The 13734-nt window shown below is 50.1% G+C and overlaps 2 protein-coding genes across 4 annotated transcripts in view; one reads left to right on the forward strand and one right to left on the reverse strand.

The window, feature by feature from the left end:
- Positions 1 to 4717, forward strand: part of MAP3K6 (mitogen-activated protein kinase kinase kinase 6) — a 42071-nt gene extending 37354 nt beyond the window's left edge. The window contains exons 25-29 of the mRNA XM_081868748.1: positions 293 to 542; positions 1380 to 1489; positions 1957 to 2069; positions 3113 to 3189; positions 4023 to 4717. The gene's annotated coding sequence lies outside the window, so the exon portion shown is untranslated. The remainder of the gene's footprint in view (positions 1 to 292; positions 543 to 1379; positions 1490 to 1956; positions 2070 to 3112; positions 3190 to 4022) is intronic.
- Positions 3626 to 13734, reverse strand: part of SYTL1 (synaptotagmin like 1) — a 33600-nt gene continuing 23491 nt past the window's right edge. For all 3 annotated transcript variants that reach the window (XM_081869123.1, XM_081869121.1, XM_081869122.1), the window contains 7 exons: positions 13011 to 13177; positions 12451 to 12553; positions 11730 to 11891; positions 8501 to 8579; positions 6641 to 6740; positions 5682 to 5887; positions 3626 to 5266 (listed from right to left, as the gene is read on the reverse strand). In XM_081869123.1, the coding sequence (XP_081725249.1) occupies positions 5127 to 5266; positions 5682 to 5887; positions 6641 to 6740; positions 8501 to 8579; positions 11730 to 11891; positions 12451 to 12553; positions 13011 to 13177 (957 nt within the window). In that variant the 3' untranslated portion in view covers positions 3626 to 5126. The remainder of the gene's footprint in view (positions 5267 to 5681; positions 5888 to 6640; positions 6741 to 8500; positions 8580 to 11729; positions 11892 to 12450; positions 12554 to 13010; positions 13178 to 13734) is intronic.

Genomic DNA, 13734 nt, shown 5'->3' on the forward strand with positions numbered 1-13734 from the left:
AGTAACTGGCCCAAGGTCACCCAAGGAGCTGCATGACTGAGTGGGGATTTGAACCACGGTCTCCCAGGTGGTGACACAGGATGTGTGTGTGTTGTGTGTGTTCCTGGCACAAACAGTTGGGAATGTGCTTTTTTGAGCGAAGGTGCCAGGAAACAGCTTTGGGGTCCGCCTGCATGCCAACGCATGCGCTCTTACCACTGAGCTGTGGAATCACCGCTGTCTGCCACTATGTTGGGCAACCGCCTTGCCCACCCTTCGCCCCTCTTCTATCACACACATTTTGCCTTTCCAGAACTCAAGGTGAAGCCGTGGTCCTCCCGGGAGGAAGGCCACGAACACGCAAGCCATGAGGAGGAAGAGAGTCTGTTGCCCCAGGAGCTGCAGTCTCTGAAAAGCCAGGACCTTGCCCTCAAGGACAGCATGGACACACCAAGTTCTGGGATCGGCACCAGCAGCAGCAGCTGGATAGACTCCCAGCATTCCCTGAATGGCCGTTTGCCTCTGATGGCTCAGCTGAATGAGCTGCAGGCGGAGACAAGAAGGTAAGCCCTTTCTGGCTTCCCTCCTTTAGGCTGGGGTGGGGTGAGCAGCAAAGGGGCAACAGGCCTCTGCCCCATTTTTTTAGGGCTTTAGAGCAGAGCTGGGGCCCTCCAGATTCTGTTGGACTACAACTTGGCCATTGGGCATGCTTGCCCAATGATGGGAGTTGGGAGTCCAGCAGCATCTCGAGGAAGCATCACAATGGCTCCTCCTGCTATGTGTTAGAATGGTGGTCACCAATAGTCACTGGAGTCCAGCTCCTACCAGCCCTGGCAAGCAAGTCCATTAATGGCACAAGGAGAACCCAGATGGTTCAGGTCAAAGGCCCATTGAGTCCCCACATGCCTTGATGGGAAGCCTACCAGAGGAACCTGAGCGCAGCAGCACTCTTGCCAGTGACCTCAGTGGTTAGGGATGATGGGAATTGTAGTCCAGCAACATCTAGCAGGCACCAGGTTGACTACTTGCTAGCACAAGGTAGTCTTATGCAGCTACATTCAGGGCTCAGCCACAGAAGCTGTAAAGCACAGCAACCTGTTTCCAGTGCCAATGTTTGGCCTTTGAAATATGTGTCGTCACGTTAAAGGAGAGTGTGTGTCTGAGCATATGCGGAATCCACACATCACTTGGGCTTAATCCCAGCCACTCCTCCTCAGTAGGACGAGAATTTCTAGGGCAGAGGATGTGACTGCCCTGGCAGCCAGGAACACCAACATCTCAAATGCAACCTACTTTTTCGCAGTTGGACACGCTAGCAGAGCAATCTGACCCTCACTCTAATCTTTTTATGCATGCACTTGCAAGCAAGTTCACTCTCTAACCCTTTCTGGCCCTGCCAGGCTGCAGTGGGAGCTGATGAAGAAGGAGCGGGAATGCCAGAAGCTTCTGCAGGAGGCACTGTGGAGTGTGGAGGCAGATTCCTGGGCTCTAAGAGGAGCCAAGCTGAGAGGTGAGGTCACTGGCACCAGGAGGCTCAGCTGTAAGCAGAGCTATGCAACCTCTGTGCTAAACAAGTTGAAATTATATACCCAGCCAAAATTGAGAAAAGCATAATTTTGAAACCATGGGAACATTGGAAACTGCCTTATGCCAAGTCAGACTGTTAGTTCATCTAGCTTGGTGCCGTCTACACTGACTGGCAGCAGCTCTCGTCACCAGTATCCTGTTCTGTGCTTGTGCAACATCATGCACAGATATGCGGTGATACATGTGTCTGTGCGCTCTCACACAAATACACACTTCATTCTTCCTTTTCTCCAGACAAGACATTGCGTGTGACATTTTTAACCCACTGTCCCATTATCTCATTGCTGTGGGAAGATCACGCTTTATGGTTTTAGGAAGCAGAAGTTAATCACACAAGGCACTGAAGAAACCTTTTTAAAAACCTCTTCCTTTTTTCTCCTGCTTTCCTAGGAGACACTACTTCCCCAATGCATTCCTGGGAGAGAGAAGAAGAAGAGACTGCAGATCCTGTCCTCGCTGAGTGGTTGGAAAAACACGGGGCTGACAAAGCCACAATTGCAACGGTAGATTCCTTTTTGGAGGGGGGAGCGTTTTAAGCATCAGCTCCTGGCTCTGTGGTTTGGCCCAGCCTCCAGGCAGAAGTGTCTGTTTTTAAATGCAGTTGGTAGGGGGTGGGGGAAGAGAATGCCATTGGGTTGGCTTAACTCAGAAGGGACATTTTATTGCTGGGAGAGTTTCAGAAAAGAGCAGCCGAAATTATCAAGGAGTTGGAGCAGCTCCCCCGTGAAGAAAAGTTCTGGGGCTTTTAAATTTGGGCAGGCAGGGGCAAAATGAGTAAGCAGGGACATAGTAGGTATGTGTAAAGCCATGCATGGTGTAGAAAAAGTAGATTAAAAGTTTTTCTCCCTCTTTCATAATACTAGAACCTGGGCTGTTCAATGAAGTTGAACATTAGGAAACTCAGGGCAGACAAAAGGAAGTTACTCTTCATGCCAGCTAGAGAATTTGCTCTCACGGGATGTGGTGTTGGTCACTAGTGGGGATGACCGTAAAAGTGGATTACAGAAACTCATGGGAAGCTAGGCTATCAACAGCTACTCACCATGGTGTCTTATGTACTGACTCCATAGTCAGAAGCAGTTGCTGGGAATCACAAGTGGGCGTTTTCTACAAGCAGCTGGTTGGCCACCGTGAGAGTCGGGGCCTTTTCTGCGGTGGCTCCCCATTTGTGGAATGCTGTCCCCGAGGAGGTTCGCCTGGTGCCTTTATTACATCTCTTTAGGTGCCACACGAAAATATTTCTCTGTGGCTAATTAAACTATCTCTGGCCTTTTAAACTGAGGAGAGTTAATGGTTTTGGTTTGTGACTGCATTATGTATTTTTGTGGTTTTATATTGTAAACAGCCTTGTGATCCTTGGATGAAGGGCAGTATAGACAGTTAATAAGAATAAATAAATAATAATAATAATTGAACAATACTCTTCTCTACTTCCATTACCTTTCTCAGCCAGAGAGGTGGTTTCTCTGGAGTGGGTAGGTGTCTGTCAACTTCCCTGTTCTCTGGCCAGCCACAGCTAAAACAATTGTATGTCTCTCTTTCCTAGCTCTCACACCATGGCTTCACCCTACCTGACTTGCTCAACTGTGCTACGCCTGACGACCTCCGGTATACCCGTATCAGGTAGGTGAGAGGCAGCTTAGGTAGGGGCAGGTAGGGGCGATTAAGAAATTCATTGGGTCTGGGTTGCAAAATGGACTTCCCAGATCTGTACCTTCCTCACTGAAGTCTCTGTGGTGGGTCGACGGCTGCCTTCGTGCAATGCATTCCTCCGCACTTTTTAATAGAGTGGTCAAATGGGGCTGCTGCAAATGTGGAGTCCATGGGGCAGCCGTGTGTTTTCCCTGTGCACAACTCCCTGAGAGGGGACAGTGCATAATTACATTCCGCTGTTCCCCTGGGTGGTTTTGGCTCCATTTTCAACACAACACAGAAGAGTCGTCATCAGATCTAGTAAGGCACTTATATTGGCTCCTCTCCCCCAAAAGGCAGCCCTCCCTCCTCACCACTCTACTGAGCCCATGATAAAAAAAATAAATCCAAACTTCTGCCCGCATGATTATTTTAAGCAAAATTTGTTTATTTTTTGCTATTTATTATAGTTACAGAATTTAGTTGCAGTTAGCCTGGGAGGAAGGCCTGGAGCCTGAGTATCCTTGCTTGGAGGGACTGCAACCCAAGTGCTGCTACCTCTTATAAAGCTGAAACACCATTAGCATGGAGGCTACTTAGGAAGCAGCAGCTGACAAGTTAAGGCACTTGATTCAAGTTGTGTACAAAGCATCACCCCTTGTCTCTAGTTGGGTTCTGAGTGGTCCAGGTGTTTGGATAGCATCTTCCAGTGATGTGCTGTGCCCTGTCACTTGGAGCACTGCAAGTCACGTTGGCTCAATGACCCGAGAGGCGCAATATAGCATGTTCACCATCTGAATCTTTCCATGGTCTTGTCTTGGCAGAGGGGGGATGGTGTGCCGCCTCTGGAAAGCCATCTCGGAGCATCGGCAAACACTCAGCCAGAAGTTACAGCCCGAAGCAGAGCAAGAGCCAGGCCAAGGGAAGCCCTTAATCTGCTTGGAGGACAGCAGGATCTGGTTGGCATAGACCTTCTTCCCCAGCAGTAAGCAGATTCCAGACTTGCCCTCACACAGAGGTGATGTGAACTGACTTTCCATTTATCCCTTGGTGATGGGGAAGGTGGTACTGGTCTATTCTGGCACCTCAAGCAAATCACGTCTGGAGGAGACGATTTCTGTGGCACTGCAAAAATCTGCAGTTCTCTCTCGGCTTGAGACAAAGGAAGACAAAGGGTGCTTTGTCCTGTGACCTGGATTTCAGAGGAAGAGAGGCAGGGAGATTCTGAGCTACCCTGCAAGGGGTGGGAGGTCGCTTCAGAGTCAACAGTGGGAAAAGCCCTGGTTGCATCATTCACGGCAGTGCTGGATGGCGATTCGTCTCTGGCCTGCTGCAGAAAACACAGCTCCAGGAGTCATTAGTGTAGCAGCCATTGAGGCTGGGAAATGATACTCTGGGTGTTCCATTGGACGGCAGAAAGGAAACGGTGGGATTGTTCAGGTTTTGCCGTAATACCAACAAGGATGGAAATGCAATGCCCAGGGTGGAGGAAGTAAATAAAAATTTTTTAAACAAAGCATGGCACTGCCTCTTGTCAATGTTGATAGCATGTGGAGGAGATGGACAGAGACTGAAGATGGATGTAGCCACAGCATGGTTCTTGTCATGGGACATCTTTTGGTGTCCCCTAAAGTACAGTGTGAAAACCATCTCAAGGCCTTCAAAGAAGTCCTTTTTAAGAGTCAGAACCTGATCACCTCCCTCCTTAAGTCTGGGAGAGCAGCCAGCCCAGGCTGAACCTGCCCATGGGCTCCTGGCACCAAATCTACTGTCCCCCTGCCAGGGGCTGCCCTTCAGAAACCACTGTGGTTGCAAGTCCTGCAGAGATTCTGGGCCTGTTCATTTGCATCCAGGAGGCTGCTGCTAGGGAAGCCGATCAGCTTTTCCTCCATCACCCCAAGAACCGGGTGTCCTGCTGTAGTTTGGGATTAAGTCCTAGGGTTCAAGTTGGTCCTCAAGGGAAGACTCGCTTCCACCCACTGCCCAGGCTGCTTGAACACCATCTCCCAGGCATGGCGCTCCTCTTCCGTTGAATCCATCCAGGAGACGGGCAGGCCGTAGCTGTTCCCTGTGTGACCATCAGACAGAAAGGTGTATTGCAAGGCACCAGAACGTGGCATGTCTGGGCACCCTCTGTCCTGCCCACCTCTCCATTAAACTGTTTCCCCTCCAATACTCTCAATACTCTGGGTGAGCACCCTTTAAATTTCCCACAATTCCCACAACACTCTCAGCCATTGTGGAAAGTTAAGAGTCCCTAGCCCCCCTCTCCACTGCCAACTGGAACTCTGTTACTGTTTGACACCAGGCCTACATAACCCAACTGAGGGATTGGGGACATTGTACTAAGGGCCCCCTCTAATCTGGAATCCAGCACCTGGCTCATTTTCCTTCCCTCAATAAGGTGCAGATTCAATGCACACACACCCCTCAACAGTCTAAAACTCAAAACCCAACATTCCCACAACACTTTGCTACCTCACCGGTGCCAAGGCTGAGCCGGATGCCTCCGAGCTGCTGCTTAGAGAATGTCTCCTGGTCCCAGATGGTGAACTCTGCACATGCCTCAGCCAAGTCCTTGGCCTGGAACCCATCGTAAACCATGGTGTGGTTGAAAGTGGGGCTGAGGCTCTTCTTCACGATGCGGGTCCTCTGCCGGCTCACCTTGCTGTCGTCAGGGAGGATGTAGCTGCAAGGGGAGACAAGGAAGGTTCTGAAGCCTAGTGGCCAGAGGATCTGCTTTGACTGCAGGTGGTCACAGGCTCAAGCCCTGCATTGTCAGGTAGGACCGGGAGAGAACCCAGTGCAGGTGATGGATTGCAGTTCAGAAGGTTCCTCCTTGGAAACAAAATGACTCCCTGCAGATAGAAAATTAGCCAGGCAAGGAGAGCAGGCTCACCAGAGCTGTGTCCCTGCTGTGCTGGCTTTCTACAGGCAAGGAGCTCATTCTAAAAACCAAACTGTGATTGCCCACTCTGTGTCCAAAGCGGGAAACGTGCTCTTGTAACTATACATCAGGCTGCATACAGTGCCCTGCTTAGCATTTGAACCACCCCTTCCCCTCCATTAACCCTAGCCCCTTCCCCACTGCAAGAGGGCTTAAGGACAATTCCAGATGGATGGGATCAAGTCACATCCAGGAAAATCCAGGTTGCCTAAATAAAAACTGATTTGGTTCTGTTGGCAACAAACCCACTTCCCCACCCCCCACCCCAAAATCAGGATTTTTGCAACAAGGAAAGTGATGGCGAAATTCACTGGGTGGGAAATGTGGGATGGCAACGGCTTGATGCAACATTGCATAACGCACACCAGTCAGAATGAATGCTAAATAAATAACAGGCATTGACTGAGCTTCCCTTTGTAAACTCTGCAAACAGATCAGGATGCATGCTCAATAGACAGGTCATCTGGAAGAGACCCAAGAGCAACAGGCACTTACCACTGGACGAAAGAGTCTGCTGTGCTGCCCCGGTGGGGAATGATGTTCTGCGCATCCTTCACCCAGATGTGAAGCTCGCCAGTGGGAGGAAGCCCTTCCCCTGAAAGAAAGCCATGACAATGAAGGTGGATTCAGAGGCCAAGCACAGTCTCTTCCGACCCAACACCTACTGAATTTTAGATCCAATCCTGCTGGTAGCTGGAATCTCCTGCTGACAGCTGGATCCAAGACAGATGAAACTGCTATTGGTTCTTAAGCTGATTAAATCCCTAAATCAGGGGTGGGGGACTTGTGGTCTCCAAATGCTGCTGGAATTTAATATCTGTCAACCCTGACCATTAGCCATGCTAGTCCGGGGTTAAGGGAGTCCCAAAAATATCTGGTTCTCCACCTCTACCCTAAGTGGCTTGGGACCAGGGTACTTGGAAGGTCACTTGACCCCATATGAACCTTTTCAAGCAGCTGACATCACTGAGAGGAGGTAGACCATACCTGCAGAGGTTAGGTAGGTGACCAGTCCTGTAGTTTCATGAAGATGGACTAGATCCCTCCCTAGTGAGATCTGCTTGATGCCTTTGTCATTACCTTTGAGTATCGGGCAATTTACTAGAAGACTATTTACTTAGTCTTCTGCTGGGTTGATCTGTCTGCTCCTAGCCAAACTGCCGCATTTATGGTTGCTATTTATGTAGAATGATACCTTGTTCTCTCGATTTTAACTCTGGCATTTGGTTTTTATTATATCAATGTTTTTTTGAGGGGTTTTTTGTCAAGGCGCCGTGAATACCAGAAGAACAGCAATACCCCTAGGGAAGGGCCATATCTTGGTTGGAGAGCATCTGCCCTGCAGGTGGAGGGTCCCAGGTAGGGCTGGGAGAGAACCCTGCCTGAAACCCCAGAGAGTTGCTGCCACTCCGTGTGAACAACACTCAGTTAGGCAGACAAAGGCCTGACTCAGTAAAAGGCAGATTCCTATGTTCCACACACACATTTGAAACAAATAAATAATTGCCCAGTTCAGATAATCCCTCAAAACACAATTTAGGCCAATGGGGCTGAAGCCACATCAGGACCTCTCTGGGACATTCCATTCCCTGATTCTATCAGGCTATAATTCATCTGCCTATTCTTTCCTTCTCTCCCCTTTTCTAGCCTTTTTACAAGTTACTCTGCTGAACTGTCCAATAAGGAAAATGGATGGATGAGTGATATGTAAATGTAATAAACAAAATCGCTTTGGGCTTCCAATAGTCCAGCTAATGTAGACGAAGGAAAAGAGATGGCAGGTGAACATTTGGCATGTCTTCTTCGCAAAGACATCAGACCAACCAAATTCCTTTGCTGTCAGGACAGCAACAACTCCTCACCTAGGCACCCAATGTACACGGCAGATCTTCCATCCTCAAGACTTTTCTGTCTACAAGCCTCTATAGCAGGCACCCCCAAACTCGGCCCTCCAGATGTTTTGGGACTACAACTCCCATCATCCCTAGCTAACAGGACCAGTGGTCAGGGGTGATGGGAATTGTAGTCCCCAAACATCTGGAGGGCTGGGTTTGGGGATGCCTGCTCTATAGGGTTGAAGGAAGTTAGGATTCCTCCAGCTTCCCCCTGCTTCTCACCTCCCAGCACCTCTCACTTAAGTCTTAGATTCTGGAACATCAGTTTGGTTCGTGGCTGGCTGATTCCCATTATTTCTTTAAGGATTCTCCCCTCCCCCCCGCCAAGTCAAATTGGGCTAATAAATGTCTACCGGCCTGGGGGGGGCGGCCCTTGCAGAAATCCTCCCACCCCAATCCAAAAACCCAGAGGGTGCTGCTGCTGGTGGGAGGTCTGGAAGAAATAGGTCCTTGATCTCACCTCCTGATCCAGCCGGGATGAACTTCAATGCCAGGTTGAGGATGCCACGGCTACAGAGAGCATCAGGAGTGACTGGGGTCTGGGAAAGAAGAAAAGGAAATCCATCACAAAAGGTGAGGGGGGGGGAGAGAAAACCTTCTGTGTCACTTCCTCCCTCTGTGACAGAACAGCAACACCCACATGGGAGGTTCCTGCATGGTCAATAGAACGTCTTGCATTAAACATTTTGCAACCAAGAAAGTAGAGGACGGTCTATAGGTTAGCAGAAGTAGCACCTGCCCTCGCCCTGTATGCAGACGGTCCTGGCTTCAATCTCTGGTGCCTCCAGGTAGGGCAAGCAATGTCCCTGACCTGGAATACTGGAGAGCTGCTGCCAGTCAGAGTAGAAAGTATTGAGCTAGACTGGGCTTACTCTGTATAAAGTAGTTTCCTATATGCACAGAAAGCTATTAGCATATTCTTAAAATGAAAAGGGAAGGAAGAAACTCAGGAAAAGCAAATGGCACCCTGCGTAGCCACTAGACTTCTCAGATGGGGCATCTCAAATGGTGCAAAGTCAAGGCTCAGACTCCCATCTAACGCCACCCTTTAAGGGGAGGAGCTCACTGGCAGGACACCTGCTGTGCGTCCGCCCTGGCTCAGTCCCCTGCATCTCTAGTTAGAAGGCTCAGGCAGCAGGTAGATGGGACAGACCTCTGCGTGAGGCCCTGCCAGCAGGCTAGAAGAACCAATGATCTGACCTGGTTTATCACATGGAGTACGGTGCCTGCTGGAGGCCCATACTGAGAAGTGGGATGATGGACTAAGGCTCCCGCTTGCTACTCTTTGAGATGAATGTAAGAAGAGTCTTGTGGGATCCCACCAGTCACCCATCTAGTCCAGCATCCTGTGGTCAACCAGGATGGACGCCTGCAAGTTGGACCTGAGGGCAGGAGGCCTATCCCATCCTGCCATTTCCGATGACTGGTACTATGAAGCATACTTATGCTCCTTAAGTTTGACCCGTGTTCTTACAAAGCCACCTACTTTTTAACATTCTTTCTGCAACTCCTATTGCTATTCAGTCCAGAGAATCTGGTGTGGTGGTTTGAGTGCTGGGAGACCAACTATGAGGCCCCCTGGGCAGCCCTGGGCTATTCACCGGCTCTCAGCCTAACCTACCTCACATGCCTGTTGTGAAGATAAAATGGGGAGGGGGGAGAACTGAAGCTTCTTGGAGGAAAGATGGGAGATAGATAGATAGAACAATAAACACAAAGAGCATTCTTTTGCCTCCTCTAGTGTCCTGCCAACCTAGCAGTTCAAAAACACGTCAAAGTGCAAGTAGATAAATAGGTACCACTCCAGCGGGAAGGCAAACGGTGTTTCCGTGTGCTGCTCTGGTTCACCAGAAGCGGCTTAGTCATGCTGGCCACATGACCCGGAAGCTGTCTGCAGACAAACGCCGGCTCCCTCGGCCAATAAAGCGAGATGAGCACCGCAACCCCAGAGTCATCCATGACTGGAACTAATGGTCAGGGTCCCTTTACCTTTACCTCGTGTCGGCAGCTCTGAAAGCCAAGAGATGCCCCTTGAGGAGCCAAGATTGGGCCTGGGCCTTCAGTTGCTGACCCATACAGCAGCAAAAAGCCCTGGATGTTTAAGAAAGGAGAACAAAGCTTTAAACACCCTCTAGTTTAAGACGCAATGATGGGGCAGGCCCAGCCCTGAGTGGTGTCTGAGTATTGTTTTGGGCGATTCTCCAGAAGCAGGTTTTGAAATGCTCAAGAGGAAGAGGTGCATTTGGGGTGGGGAGAAAAACAAGGAAACAGTTTGTGGGGGTTTATGCAACGGCTCTCAGACACTGATTGCACCAGCTTAATGATGCAGCAAGCCCTTTCGACTATTGTGGAATGAGCACAGTTGCTGCTTGGGTTGCAGGGATGACTTGCACTGAACTGAGCCCTTCAAAGGCACACCCTTTGAGGAAACGCCGCCAGGGAGTTGCTAAACACAGCGATCGTCACCAGCTTGGACGGCTTTAAAAGGGAATGAGGCGAACTCACGGAGGATAAGGCTTTCGGTGGCTACAAGCCACCATGGCTCTGCTCTACCTCAGGGGTGGACCTTGCTCTTTCAAAGTTCAGCGGCACCCTGCGTGAGGCCAAAATTTGCCCACCCGCAGCCTGGTCTCTCATCTTCCGTTCTGCTCAATACACTACTTCACAGTTGTGGCGCCCTGTGGCGCCCCCTAGGCTCAGCACTCAGTGCAGCAGATGCAGTTATGCTGTCCTAACCCCCCCCCCCATCCACCTCCACAATCTACCTGCAGCACTGCATGGGCCTGGTGAACTGGCTTTGGGGAGAGGTGACATTTCCAACGCTGCTTACAAAACAAATGGGAAGCCAGGGCCCAGTTCGTTCTCAATATGGCATAAAGCCTGTGGCTGGGAGAAAAAAGGCGGCCCCACCCATTTTAGGCTATGGCTGTGCCCACTGCCAGCTTGCACCCCACTACACAGACAAACAAATCCTCCCCCCCCCCCGAGGTCAGTGTTGCCCAGCCCTGGGTTAAATGTGTTGGAAGCACAAAGCAGAGATGACTCCGTGTGTGACACAGGGATAATTCTGCAAGTTCTAGCCAGTCTGAGAGTTAGCTGTCAATGAAGAAGAAGAAGAATTTGAAGCCAGAAATTGATTGAGATCTGAAAGTTGGAGGAGATGGGAGGAAAAGGTTCTTTGGAGGAGTTTCCCCCCTGAAAGACAAGCCCCATATTCTGTTCAGGTTGTTAGCGGTAAAATGTGACCAGTTTCTTTTCTCCCTGAACTCTGTCTGCTTTCTTCCAGTCACTCTGCTAGCAAAAGAGGTGTCCAAACGGGCACAGTCATAGCTCAGTGGCACAGCAACTGCTCCAAACACAGAAAGTTCCAGGTCCAACCCCTGTGGTTGCCAGAGAAGGTTGGAAGAGGACGCTGGCCTGAAACACTGGAGAGCTGTTGCCAGTCACTGCTGAGCTGGATAGAGCCATGGTTGGACTCAGTATAAAGCAGCACCCTAGTAAGCTAAAAATGAGGGAGCGAGGCAATAGGGAAAATGTATGAGCAGCCACCAGTGAAATAGGGTGAGGGACCACTGTTGCCAGGACCATTGGTTGCTGTAGTTTTGCTTGTTTGTCTTACAACAGAATAGTTTAGTTGTTTATTGGTCTTGTTTATATCATTTTGCAATTTCTGTATGGAGGAAACTCACCCTAGGCTGGAGGTTGTACCACTGAGGACTCGTGTTGCTCCAGTCCCAGGAATTCAACGCAATCTCCACTTCTCCCATGAAGAGGTTTCGGCTCAAGGCATCGTGATGCCAGACAGAGAGGTTCAGGATCCGGCCCTGCAGGTCAGCTTTCTCAATCTTGTACTGCAAAGCCAGGAATGTTGCAGGAGTGCAGGAAGAGGAGAGAAGCAAGAAAAGGGAGAACGGAACAAAACAATGGGAACGAGCCTAATCAACCCTTTTGCAAGTTAAGTTCGTAAGATATAGTCCTGCCGCCTGGGGCAACCAAGCCCTCTTTTGCCTTGGGGTAGTCTGGATATTTAAAGAGTGGTAACCTATTCCCTGTCTAGCATTCCCTTCTTCAGGCTACATATGCCCAGTTCCTCCAACCCATCCTCATAGGACTCTTTTCCCATACCCCACTGACTGTCTTCCTTGCAGTCCTCTGAACCCTTTCCAGTTCCCCCAGGCCCATGCAGAGCTTGTCTGGGGTCCAGGGCAGAAGTCCCCCGTCGGCTGGGAAAAACAGGGCATTCTTGGCATGACAATGTAAGTCCAGCAGGCCCCTGGCAAGCCCCCCCCCCAGCTTAGCCCTCCAAGGCCCAGGGCAAGTGTAACTGGCTGCCCCTCTCTCTGCACAGGCCTGAATTCATCCACATCCTCCTTAAAGTGTTCTCACACCACTAGGAGCTACAACCCTCACCTTAAGGGTCTCGTTGAAGATGGGATCTAGGCTCCTCTTCTTGACAGCAGTTTTTCTCTTACTGTGGTTGGATTTGTCAGGAAGGAGGTAGGACTTGACGTACCTGGGAGGAAGAGGGCGGAGCAGCGGTGTAAATGCCACTTTGGTGTGCTAGCTAGGCTAATTTCTACATGCAATCACACATGCTCCATCCAGACAAGCAAGAGGTGTCATCAGACATTCCAGCCAGGCAAAAACTCTTGGGGTGCAAAGCAGGGCCAGGGAGAGGTGTGGTCTGGGGAGAGGGCCAAACAGAAAGGGCTTGAGGGCCCCATTTGTCCCCTGGGCTTGGTGTTCCCTGCACCTGCTCTAAAAACCCACCTGCAATAGTTGTGCTGCTTGGATAGATCAAGGGAGTTGCACGGAAGCTGACAAGTGACAGCTAAGAGCAAGCAGAGGTTGGATGGCGATCTGTCATGGATGTTTTAGCTGAGATTCCTGCATTGTAGGGGGTTGGACTAGATGACGCTTGGGGTCCCTTCCAACTCTATGATTCGAAGCCCCCCCAACCCCAAACCTACGGATCTGATCGCTGCTTCTTGGCTTCAGCCAAGTCTCGGCACTGGATGACTTGAATATGCAGCGCCTTCTTCCTGGAGTCATACTGCAGGGAGAACTGGATGCAGCCGCGGACGTCCACGTTTCCAATGTCGTTGTCGCTGAACACACTCATCATGCTGCCACTCATCTGCAACAAAGCAGGCGGGATCAGGGTCAAAACAAGAAGAGGCAGGATCCAAAGAGAGAGCATGGATGAGGGACAGGAGATCCGGGATGAGCCCAGAGCTCTCCATAATGAGCCTTCACAAGCAAAAAGGAAAGAGAACATGTAAAAGTGTTCATTATTCCCAAGTGTAGCCTGTGCAAAGGAGTCCTGCTCTTGGTTGCAATAAATTACTTTGCCACTCGCTAAGAAACAAAAGGGGGGAAATCCTTGGTGTGAGCAGAGGGGAAATGCAAATCTGAGTTCTGAAACTAGAAATCAATTCATCTAAGCCTGATGGGCCTTTGGAGCCAATTCATTTTCTGTAGCCTTAATGGCAATTTTAAGGGTTTCCACAGGGATTTCTGAAATAAAACTTTTTCTATTCACCAATCGGATGCCTACCCCAGGGCAGGTGACAACCTCCCTTTAAAAAGGCGCATGGCTCAGTCGGCAGAGCATGAGACTCTTAATCTCTGGGTCGTGGGTTTGAGCCCCATGCTGGGCAAAAGATTCCTGAATCGGAGGGGGTTTGACTAGAT

This window comes from Podarcis erhardii, assembly GCF_964252035.2.
Source record: "Podarcis erhardii genome assembly, chromosome: 7".
Lineage (NCBI taxonomy): Eukaryota > Metazoa > Chordata > Lepidosauria > Squamata > Lacertidae > Podarcis > Podarcis erhardii.